Raw genomic sequence first — 11,410 nt, 5'->3', positions numbered from 1 at the left:
ATATTTTTGGTTTCTGATGAGGGATATAAGACGTACATCCAGAAAATAACTAATAATGTCTCTTTTAGATGTATCAGGTATTGGTCCCACCTCAGCCAAGAACAAGCATTTGAGCACAGGGTCCCACCTCTTCCTACTGTGTGGGTCCACTCTGACTCTGCAGATTCTCTTTTCACCCTGTTCATTAATTTTGATAAAGTGTCTGTCTAATCGGAGATAGTGTATTGCTTGTACGTGCCTGCCTCGCGTATTTCTAATCTTTTCCTGTCTCTTTGCACGTGGGCACTTCTCTCCAATTATATCACCATATGGAGAAATTACTATATAGTCCCTTATTCTATAAAAAAATTTTTAAAATTATTTGAATTTTAAAAAATCTATTATTAAATATTTAAGAATATTCTAAATATCTTTAATATAAATTATTTTAAATTTAATAGACTAATTATTTTTTTATATTATATAGATTAAATAATATAAATTTAATGAGTAAAATTAACATAAAAACTAATTTATATATTCTTTAAAATATAAAAAATATTTTATATATTTTAAAAATTAAAAGACTAATTAATAATAATTATGGTTTAGCCTTTCATCTCAATGAATATAAATTATCCCCCTAATTAAACACCACATACAATGATTAGTCAACAGAATAAAATTTTCTAATTAAAGAAAAATTTAAATTATTTAAAAAAAAACTTTTCTTTTGAAAAGATAAAATTATTTTTTATATTTTAAATTCTTTTAAAAATTTTGATATATAAATTTATTAATATATTTTAATTTTAAATTAAGATTAAATAATAAAAATTACATTATTTTATTAAATAATATTTTATGAAAAATATTTTCCGTAATCAAACGAAGCATTAATATTTAAATAAGCATTAGTAGTGGAGGTGTTAATTTTTGCTCTCATTATGGGATAAATTAAATTCTTGAAGTTGTATTTATTTATATTAAAACTTAAGGAATTTATTTTTAATAAAAAAACAATTTGTTTCTATAACTTAATAAAAAGAAAATATAAAGGTATTTTTGTAATTTTCAAATTTTCTCCTCACTTTCGTTCAATTTAAAGAGAAAAAAATATAAAATATAAAATTTTCCTTTCAAAAAATTTTTTTCTTTTATTAATTTTCATCTCAACTAAATGCAAATTAAATAATAACATGAATATATGATCTTTTTTCTCTCTTATTTTTTATCCATCCAAACAAGGTTCTAATAGCAAACTGGCTGCAACAGAGAACATCCAGTCCGATTTATCTGAGGCCCTGAACTGCCCAGGTCTCCTTGACCTCTTCAAATCACCAATTTTCTTTTTAGTTTGATTTTATTTTAATACAAATTTTTATGGATTTAATTTAAATCCTTATATTTTTTAAAAAATAAATAAATTTAATTTATTTTTTATCAATTAATTTTTATATTTTTTTAAGAGTCAAATAAATTTTAACGTAATATAATATATTTTTTAATAATAAAATATTATTTTTAACAATAAAATACTTTTATTAGTAAAATTTCATTTTTAAAATTTTTAAAATGATCTATTATTTTTTATAATTTTTCTATTTTTATTTTAATTAAAATACTAAATTTTTAATATTTTAAATTATAAAAATAATATTGTATTAAATTAAAATACAATAATTTAATTAGAATTGAACTTATTTACCTCTTAGAAAAAAAATAGACGCATCTCCGATGTGTGTGTTCTTTTTAAGCCTGTGCCTATCTCGTGTCAGCTTTCTCCAAATTCCCTCATTCTATATGACACGTGGCATCCAAAAACATGGTTTATCATTTTCTTTGCTCTTTTTCCTTCTCTTTTTCCCCTCGTCCCTCAGAGCTGCGAAAAAATTTTCGGATACGCCAAACACTCTCCCTCTCTTTCTATCGTTTCTCCGATTCCCCCCCTTCGGTCGCATTTTAGCAATTCGTGCACAAACACCGTCATCCTTCGCCAGCGCATTTTAGCATTCTTGGCGCACTTTTAGCTGTTAAGAATTGTATAATTTGTAGACTTGATTTGAAAAGGGTAGTATCGGAAAGTTCGCCGGGAGGCTTTCTGTGACCTGTCGGGGTGGTCGCCCACAAGAAAATCATAATATAATAATTATATATATGCTCATGGAATTAATTTAATATCCAAAGAGAAAAAAAAATTCAATCAAGCTTCTCTGTTTCGTAGTTTAACCAAACCCACTTCCCAGTTTACTCTGCATATTAAAAGCTCTCTCCTCCTCCATTTGTCTTTTCGTTCTTCTATTTGTTCTTCATAAATATTTCGTAGATTTTTCTTTTTCATGTCTACACCTTTAGAGCATGACTACATAGGCTTATCATCAGAGGTTCCTCCAATGGAAGGCTCTGATAACTTCTCCAATGGTGGCCTTAACTTGAAAGCCACCGAGTTGAGACTCGGGTTACCTGGGTCAGAGTCACCGGAGAGAGATAATGCGAACTCTCAACTTAGTATTGGTGTGCAGAGCAACAACAGCGGTAGCAGCAGCTGCTGCAACAACAACAATAATAAGAGCTTTGTGTCAGGTGCCAAAAGGGGATTTTCTGTTGCCATTCACGGTGGCTCTGCCAACTGGGTTTTCTCAGGTAGTGCTGGATCTGAGCCTGACTTCTCTCCCAGAGCTGCTAATACTGGCAAAGTGATTACTGGGTCGGATTCAGTTCCGGTTAGCAAAGACGGGTTGCCCCAGTCACCGAAGCCGGTCGCGCAGGAGAAGAAGAATCAAGTTCCTGGAGTTAATGGTCATGGAGTTGCTCCTGCTTCTAAGTAACTTCCTCTCTTATTCTCTTTTTCTCGACTTTTCAGAAAGGCTTTTTGTTTTTGCTCATCTTCTTCTGCTACGCTGTCTTGAAGCTACATTTTTGCTTTTATGCGTTATTCTGTCTAGTGTTTCAGTGGCTCTGGCCTGTAGTTGCTTTGGTCCCTGAAATAAGTTGAAAAAAGAAAAAAAGGAGGAACGAGAAATTCGAGCTTATTTGTTGATAGCGATAATAATTACAACTTTTTCTGGTTTGGGAAACTTCTGTAAGTTTCATTAGGCAAAAATAGCTCGAATGAAAATACTTCAGAAACCATTAATAGTCAGACTTAGGAGAAGTGTACAGGTCGCTAATTGTCTAGTTGACTTCTCTCAAGTTCATTTTCTTGCTTTCAGGGTTGCTGATCGTCTCGTTGACCTTTGTCAAGTTCATGTTCTTAATCTCTTGTTGCACTAGATGAGATGTAGCTTGTGCAGGATTGTTAATTGTCTAGTTCCACGTTCTCAAGTTTATATTTTCTTGGTCTCTTCAATCGCTAGATGAGATGAGTGTATGTTCAAGGTCCCACTTTTTATGACTCCCTTATCTGTGTGTTTTGGGATTGAGATGAAGGAACAAGGATATGGGACATACTTATAATGATCTTTCAAGCCAATAGGTCTTATTGTTCTATATTCTACTGTCTGGCGTTTACTGGAGGAAATTGAATGTTACCTACATTACAAGATAACTTATGATAGAGTTTACTAAGTTTGGTTCTTCCTAAAGAGATCCAAAATAATTTTGGTTCTTCCTAAAGAGATCCAAAATAATATTTGGTTTTTTGTACTTGTTTGTGACAGGGCACAAGTTGTGGGATGGCCACCAATTCGGTCCTTCCGAAAGAATACAATGGCTTCTCATTCTCCAAAGAATGATGATGATGCAGATGGCAAGGTGGGATCTGGATGTCTATATATTAAAGTCAGTATGGATGGTGCTCCTTATCTGAGGAAAGTTGATCTCAAGACCTATGGCAGCTATACAGAACTCTCTTCAGCACTGGAAAAGATGTTCAGCTGCTTTACAATTGGTAAAATGCCAAAACCTTTGGTTTATTTGTTATCTCAGTTTCTTTTCAACTGCCAATATCATATGCCTATCTCCTCTCTCTTACACTTACCTAGTCAGTGGCATATCTAGAAAGAATTTTTTCTGGGGTCAGTATGTCAAAAATAGAGTTTTTAAATTCATTTTTAATTATAATAGCCAAGTATTTAGTAGGATAAACATGAAACTGAGCCAATTTAATCAACATTTTCATGTGAAAAGAAGAGATTGAACCATGAAATTCAAACAAGTCATATAAGTAAGCAGTCTATTTTAATATTTATTAAAATGAGAGTTTACTAAATTTGTGAGGGTCATTTTAAATAAATACATGTATAAATGTGGAACATTTTAATAAAAAGAGGGTCAGTTGATCCTCATTATTAAAGGTGCATCTGCCACTGTTACATTGTCGCTAATTCAACAAGTTTCATGATATAAATTGCTTTCATGATGCTTTAGTTTTGATAAAAGGTGGAAAGAAACCTTTTCTATTGTTCCATACAGGGTACGCACCCTCTTGCATTTGAGAGTAGGAAGAAATTTCTTACATACAATAGTTCTAAATTTAACTGTAGTTGTAGCTGATATAGCTGAAGATGGTTATAACAGAAATATGAAGCCAGTATTTTTGCAGGAACTGTTATGTTTGTAAATACTGACTGAATAGTCTGTTGAGGGGCATCTTGAGAAATAACAGATTGTATACTTTCCCTCACTTTTCTACTTCTATTCCAACTCTCTCTCTATTCTTCATGTTGTATTCCCTTTCTTCTCTTCTAGTAACTGTCACTTGAGATCCAGATCTGCTAGGGTTTTACCTAACGAGATGCAGAGTTTAGCTGTGAAATTTTATTTGTAATGAAATGTAGGTTTGCTAATTGGCAGCAAATAACGAAAATTTCATTTTTGAAATATGCAAATAAAACTATCTTTTTTAATTGTTCAAAAGCTTATGTGATAATGGTCTAACAGAAAGCCACTCGAATGCACAACTGACCCATATGATGTATCATATGAAATGCTATAGATCGAGGTGTCTTGTTTTCTTGTAATCTGAACTTGGAGATGGGTATCTAGAAAATTAAGTTCCTTTAATTTGATAACTACAACGGGCAATTCTTTTGTTCTTTTCAGTGCCCCCTCAAATTGTGGTGGCATGTATATGCATGAACACGTGCCACCCTTCCTCTTAACTTCCTCTTACATGGAAAATATAAGTAGCATGTTCTATATGAAGAAAGTTAATTTTTATTTATAAATAATTGGTTCAGGTCAGTGTGGCTCTCATGGAGTTCCCGGCCGAGATGGACTGAGTGAGAGTCGATTGATTGATCTGTTGCATGGTTCTGAATATGTACTCACCTATGAAGACAAAGACGGTGATTGGATGCTTGTTGGTGATGTTCCTTGGAAGTATGTTTGATTTTGAACTCATAATTATTGCAGATAATATATTCCAAGTAGCATGTATGGATTGGATGAATTTTTTTTTTTATGTTTTTTTTTATTTTATTTTTTTATTTCAAGAAGTTAAAAGAAGGTTTCTTGAGGTTTGGCACATTGACATTTTGGGATTTGCAGTTTAACTTTTGACAAAATGATGTATTGAGCTTTACTTTGTTAATACTTTTAAGGATAGATGCTCTACCACCGAGAGTTATGCTATTGTGGTAGTGTACCATCAATACTAAGTTTTCTCCTTTCATTAAAATTACAACGTTAAGTTTTTCTTTTTTTCAAAATTTTCACATTAATTATGGGAGCCAAGACATTTTTTTAAAAAACTTTAGTTTATTGCACTTGCACTACCATTTCAGTAAAGTTGGGGCATTTTTCCTTTAAAATGCTTATGGAGTAAGGCTTAGAGTGGTATTGTCAAAAATTGAATTGCATGCCCTGCCTGAAGTGTCAAAGCATGAAATTTGAAGGCATTTTTTTTAATTCTTTCCCCCATTTTATTTGGAGTAATTAGAATCTATGGATCAGTATGCAATTACAAAAACATCTTGTGTCAACAGCTTTACTAAAATAGAGTGAGCGACTGCATTAATTTTGAGTATCCGTTCAGCTCTTGTATCATTCAATCACTTTAGAAAGTTGAGCTTGAGTTGGGATTTTCATTAACGTTGTCTAACAGATGCATTATCAGATCTCTTTGTTAAATGGATTCATTAGTTCTCCCTGTATCAATTCAATGGTCTTTATGTAAATTTCATCAAATGGATTAACCAAAAGGATTTATTTGCAATGCCAACTTTTTATTATTGATTGTAGCAATAAGTAGCTCTAACATGTCATCAGAGAAGAACTGTCTTCTTTCCACGACCCTGCCCCTTCCATTTTCTCTTTAACCACAACCCTTTTTCCTCACATTTTGTAGTGGAGTATCTCTGCACTAAGCTGACCAAGTGCGGCCTGCATTTTCTAATTAGAGCATCTTAACGTGCTATACTGAATAATGAATCAGTTATAGTGCCATTATGATATTCATAGCTGTTCATCCTCCTCGTGATTTTACTTGATTTTGTTGTTGCAGGATGTTCACCGACTCTTGTAGGAGATTGAGGATCATGAAAAGTTCAGAGGCAATTGGCCTAGGTATGTTTTGTCAAACAAAGAAATGCTGTGGACAAATCCATACTTCACATCTAATCATCTCACTACTAATTCAGTGCAACTAGGCCATGCGTTTCTCTTTCTTTTGGCAGTTATGGCGCTGAGTAGTTGGCATGCTCATAAATATTTCTATCATTTGACGTTTCCATCTTAATCACTGTAAAACTAAGATATCCATCATTTGGAATTAACGAAGCATTTTTTCCCCTTCACCTTTTACTATTGAATCCTTGTCTTGATAATCAGTATTCAGGTAAACTTCACCATTGGATGCCTTTCATTTCTGCTTTTTTGCAGCACCAAGAGCCATGGAGAAGTGTAAAAGCCGGAACTAGTGAGATAATGTCGCTATAACAGACAAAATCCACTATCTGGGAAATTGTTGATAGATGATGCTTAAGCTATTTGATTGTTGAAAAGCTTTTAAGTCAGGTGTTTGCTTATGTTTCTAGATATTATTGCAGTTTCAGTTGGTTGTACTAAGAAAATCTGCAGAAGGCAAGATCAATATATATTGTGAACAGAAGACTGAGGGTTTATAGGTTTGTGGTCTCCCCCACGTTTCATGTGTAATCTTATTTGTGGATGATCAAGGCTACGATGTTGTTGTGTGAATATGGCTTGTTTGCTTTCCCCTCTATAGAATCAACGTGGATGTTAGATGATTTCATTCCTAAACTGAACTATTTGATGTTGATGCATTTTTTGAGCAACTCCATTGTTTTCTAATAAATGTGAGTTCTCAAATCTGTAGGGGATTGCCGACAAACTGAATACCAAATCTTTAGCAAAGGAAATTATATTTTCAGGAGAGGGAATTGAATAAAATTAAACTAAATCGGTTTGATTCGAATTCAATTTTGAGTTATAATCTTATGTTATAAAATTAACCAACATTATAATTTTTATAATTTCATGTTAGTTAAAATTAGTTATTTAATTTATATATGTAAATCTAAATACATTCATCCATAAAATTATTTTTATTAAGTAATAATTAGAAAGAAAATTAAGTGTTGTATTAAAAAAAAAAAACACTTACTGCAAATATTTTATATCTATTAATGTATTAAAGATCTTACCGGCTTTGCCGGCACTGATTTGAGCCTGCGTTTTTCCGGAAGCTTAGTTGCTGTTCTTGCTCCTATCGTGCCTTGCCCTGAATCTCCGGTGCAGTTTGCTCGGATGAAGTGGTGCCGCTTCTTTAAAAAAACGGTGTAGTTTTGTACGAGTGATTGAGTTCTACCCATCTTGTGGGCTAAATTTGGATTTGGTTATAATTGAATTGGGTTTGTGGAATCTGGGCTTGGGCTATTGTTGTTCCTTTAATGGAATCTGTTTCTAATAAAAAGAAATTATATAAATTAAATAACTTTCAATTGAAAAAAAAACATATAAAGGTAAACCTAAACCTTAACAACACATTCACTTGTTCTCTCGAGCCTGAAAAGCAAAGCCGCTGCCCCACCCCATCCCACTTCCTTCCGGCCCTGCATCCCTCGCCGTCGCTGCTACTGCTTATCCTCACTCACGTCGCTGCTGCTCCTCCTCGGTCACGCTGGTGTCTCGCCGCCGCTCCTTCTCTGTCACGCTAGTGTCTCGCGGTTGCAGTTCTTTCATCTGAACCGCTGCTCTCTCGACTCTGCTCCTGTCTCGCCGCTGCTTCTGTCTCCCGCGGTTGCAACGCAGGTTCGTTTGAATAGTTGAGATTTTTTTCTGAATGGGTCTCGTCTTTGATTGAGTTTCTGTTCTATTGCTGAAATTGGTTTCTGTCTCAAGTCATCAATCCATGTATTAGGTCAAAATATTCTTAGAATAATCTACCCTCTCCCCAGTATTGTGTGCTCTCTGGTATACTTTTTTTTTTAAATTTTCTTTTTAATGAAATTAGTTTACAGGACATTCGGAAAAATGGAATTTCCGAAAAGGAAAACAAAATAAAAAAGAAAATATTGGATCTGATTAAAATTAGATTGTTTCGCTATGAGATTAATGGTCTTATTGAATTCATTAGTTTCCATATTCCGTATGGTGTTCAATCATTTGTCTTAGTTAATGTTCATTGCTAAATCTTTTGTTTAAGTTATTTTTTGTCATTTGTATAATATAATAAGCATTTATTGTTTCACTTTGTATTTTAATTTTCTATAGCATTTCAAAAATGAATTATTATGCTTGAAATGCTCGACTGTTGTATTTTTTTCCCTTTTTATGTGGATAACTTATTCTGATTCTGTTGATAAAGTATAGTCTACTTTTGTGACCAACTTTTTCCATTAGTCTCGTCGGCAAAAATGACCCTATCGGAGGATGAAATTAAGAGGCTTTTCAGAATTCGTAAGACAGTGATGACGATGCTCAAGGATAGGGGTTATTTTGTTGGAGACTTTGAGATCAACATGACAAGGGAGCAGTTCATTTCGAAATTTGGCGAGAACATGAAAAGGGAAGATCTTGTTATCAACAAGACGAAGCGCAATGATCCTTCTGATCAGGTATATAATTGACTATATTTTATGTTCAATTCATGTATGGTGCTCTTGTGTCTTTGTTTATAGTTAGTTTTAGCGCTAGCCATTTAACACATGATGAAAGATGTTGTTGTTGGCTGCAAGTGACCTTCATTGTTTACTTGTCTGCTGCTGGAGTTGGCTGCTTCTTTAGAGTAAGGAATTTGTTGTGCAAGCATACAAAATTACAAACATGAAAGATACAATTTTGAACTCACAAAACATGATTGCAGTCTTTGTCATAATACCATTGATCTATTATGAGTATACGTGCTAGAAGGATGGACTATAAACCTAATTTAACCTACAGAAAACTAGAACTAGATGTAGTTCTCTCATCTACTTTTGAATATGTTTCATATATGATAGCAATATAGTATTTTTTATTCCTTGGTCCTGGCTTTCTTTTCTTGATCACCTTGGCGGTTTTTCTATGCCAGATTTATGTTTTCTTTCCTGAGGAACAGAAGGTTGGAGTCAAGACAATGAAGACTTATACCAACCGCATGAAGTCTGAGAATGTTTTCAGAGCAATACTGGTTGTTCAACAAAATTTGACTCCTTTTGCTCGAACATGTATATCTGAGATAGCTGCTAAATTCCAGTTGGAGGTCTTCCAGGTGAACATAATTTCTAAATGCTGCGAGGGAAATAATATTCTTGATTTGTAGGAAGCATGATACTAATTCATTTGTTATCCTGCCTATCCAGCAAAAATTCTAGCTATTGTATGCATAATTTGTTTTTGTTTTGAAGTTGAAGAGACTGATTGATTTTCCCAGTAAAAAAGGCATCTTTGAGTCTTTGTTATTTGATTGTCTATACATTGTCATATGCACTATGCTAGTTTCTCTAAAAATTTTATTTTTAATTCCTATTCTATAGGCATCAAGCATGGGTTTTTTATTTATTAATATGGTTGTATGAGAGGAGCTCATGATGAGCATTTGTTTACAGTTAGGTAATTACAACCTTCTTTTATTTGTAACCTTGTTTTTATTTATTGTGCGGGAGTCTCCCTCTTCCTCTCTCTCCCTCCCTCCCCCCCTCTCCCTCTCTCTCTCTCTCTCTCTCTCTCTCTCTCTCTCTCTTCCCCTCTCCCTCTCCCTCCGTATGCTCGGCTGTCACCTCATGCAAAATGAAAATGAACATGCACAAAATCTCACTTGGGGTTTAAAATGACTTTTTGATATGATCTGACATGGTGATTTCCAGTTTCCTTGTGGCAGTTCATTCATGGATCCTTGAATTATGAAAATGCATTAACCATGTTTCCAATTCATTTCCTTTTATGCTGTTTTAACTGAATGGAAGAAGGATACTGATGCCTCTCAATTCCATTGTTACAGGAGGCAGAACTGTTGGTCAACATCAAAGAACACGTTCTTGTACCTGAGCATCAGGTGCTTACAAGTGAAGAGAAGAAGACATTGTTAGAGAGATACACTGTGAAAGAAACACAAGTAAGGGAAATCTTGATATTGCACTTGTATTCTTTTACTGATTTTTGTTGCGGTCTTTCCTTCAGTTTGATTATTGGGTTTAGATGGGGGATTATATGAACATATATGTCTCTAGCTATTCGCTGAATGTTTTTCTTTTTGGAACAGTTGGTTTTTATATAACTGTATGATCTGGGGCATCATTGGATGCATTAAATGAAATGGTAAACAATCGTATATGAAGAAAATGTCATAATATTTTGTCTTAATTAGAGTTTTTTGGGTTAGTGGTAGGATCTTACATACTTTCAAAGGCTTGTGCTCTGTTAGTTGCTTTGGGTTTCAGGGGTTTCAGTGGTGTTAACTTGTATTTGGAGTCGGAGAAATGTTGCATAGGCATATGTTTGTTATTCTGTTGATGGTGCCATGTCATCTAATTTTGTATTGTAATTGTACAGCTACCTCGAATTCAAGTATCTGATCCAATTGCCAGATATTATGGGCTGAAGCGAGGGCAAGTTGTGAAGATCATCAGGCCAAGTGAAACTGCAGGACGATATATTACCTATCGATTTGTTGTTTAAATACTTTTATATTCACGGCTTTTGTTTAGGCTTTTAGTATTTAAGCCATGGATATTGATGGGAATTTGGTGCCTGGTATAGTTTACCAGAAAAAAAAAAGTATTTATATAGTTGACACAAGCTGGTTTGGGATTAAAACTTTGTTGTTTCATAGCTTTTGTTTGAGAGGACCTCGGTTTCTTTCTTTTATAAAGTAAATTTAGTGAATAAATTATTTTGGCAACTCTTCTTCTCTGCCCCCTTATCCATCAAGGGACCTGTTGCCTTTTTGATACTATGAGATTTAATATTCTTTTGTCATCGAAATTTAAGGAGAATTATTTAGTACTACTTGAGGAATACAAAATTAGTGTTTTATCGTTTTTGTTGT

The 11,410-nt window shown here is 33.7% G+C and overlaps 2 protein-coding genes across 4 annotated transcripts; both read left to right on the top strand.

The window, feature by feature from the left end:
- Nucleotides 1–2,154: 2,154 nt before the first annotated feature.
- Nucleotides 2,155–7,119, top strand: LOC110604290 (auxin-responsive protein IAA27). Its single transcript, XM_021742457.2, has 5 exons — nt 2,155–2,803; nt 3,639–3,868; nt 5,160–5,301; nt 6,425–6,486; nt 6,802–7,119. The coding sequence occupies exons 1-5, from the start codon at nt 2,319–2,321 to the stop codon at nt 6,837–6,839; spliced, it is 957 nt and encodes a 318-aa protein (XP_021598149.1). The 5' UTR covers nt 2,155–2,318; the 3' UTR covers nt 6,840–7,119.
- A 787-nt stretch (nt 7,120–7,906) lies between these two features.
- LOC110604096 (DNA-directed RNA polymerases II and IV subunit 5A) lies at nt 7,907–11,263 on the top strand. 3 transcript variants are annotated; one of them, XM_021742190.2, is made up of 5 exons: nt 7,907–8,193; nt 8,755–8,999; nt 9,455–9,634; nt 10,364–10,537; nt 10,616–10,876. In XM_021742190.2, the coding sequence occupies exons 2-5, from the start codon at nt 8,799–8,801 to the stop codon at nt 10,637–10,639; spliced, it is 579 nt and encodes a 192-aa protein (XP_021597882.1). In that variant the 5' UTR covers nt 7,907–8,193; nt 8,755–8,798; the 3' UTR covers nt 10,640–10,876. The 3 variants fall into 3 exon arrangements, with proteins under 3 accessions (XP_021597882.1, XP_021597881.1, XP_021597880.1); XM_021742189.2 differs by lacking the exon at nt 10,616–10,876 and adding an exon at nt 10,915–11,263 and having other exon boundaries at nt 7,916–8,193; nt 8,750–8,999; nt 10,364–10,477; XM_021742188.2 differs by lacking the exon at nt 10,616–10,876 and adding an exon at nt 10,915–11,263 and having other exon boundaries at nt 7,919–8,193; nt 10,364–10,477.
- Nucleotides 11,264–11,410: the final 147 nt, after the last annotated feature.

This window comes from Manihot esculenta, chromosome 16 (assembly GCF_001659605.2).
Source record: "Manihot esculenta cultivar AM560-2 chromosome 16, M.esculenta_v8, whole genome shotgun sequence".
Classification (NCBI taxonomy): Eukaryota; Viridiplantae; Streptophyta; class Magnoliopsida; order Malpighiales; family Euphorbiaceae; genus Manihot; species Manihot esculenta.
The sequence above is the reverse complement of the archived record's forward strand: the minus strand, read 5'-3'. Positions and strand labels throughout refer to the sequence as shown.

What these genes read in the sequence shown, in the direction of transcription:
- LOC110604290 (XM_021742457.2), top strand. Translation starts at nt 2,319, where the DNA reads ATGTCTACACCTTTAGAGCATGACTACATAGGCTTATCATCAGAGGTT. An exon ending in GGAGTTGCTCCTGCTTCTAA is followed by an intron (nt 2,804 to 3,638) that starts GTAACTTCCTCT and finishes TGTTTGTGACAG; the next exon opens with GGCACAAGTTGTGGGATGGC. An exon ending in GTTGGTGATGTTCCTTGGAA is followed by an intron (nt 5,302 to 6,424) that starts GTATGTTTGATT and finishes TTGTTGTTGCAG; the next exon opens with GATGTTCACCGACTCTTGTA.
- LOC110604096 (XM_021742189.2), top strand. Translation starts at nt 8,799, where the DNA reads ATGACCCTATCGGAGGATGAAATTAAGAGGCTTTTCAGAATTCGTAAG. An exon ending in TCCAGTTGGAGGTCTTCCAG is followed by an intron (nt 9,635 to 10,363) that starts GTGAACATAATT and finishes CCATTGTTACAG; the next exon opens with GAGGCAGAACTGTTGGTCAA. An exon ending in ACACTGTGAAAGAAACACAA is followed by an intron (nt 10,478 to 10,914) that starts GTAAGGGAAATC and finishes GTAATTGTACAG; the next exon opens with CTACCTCGAATTCAAGTATC.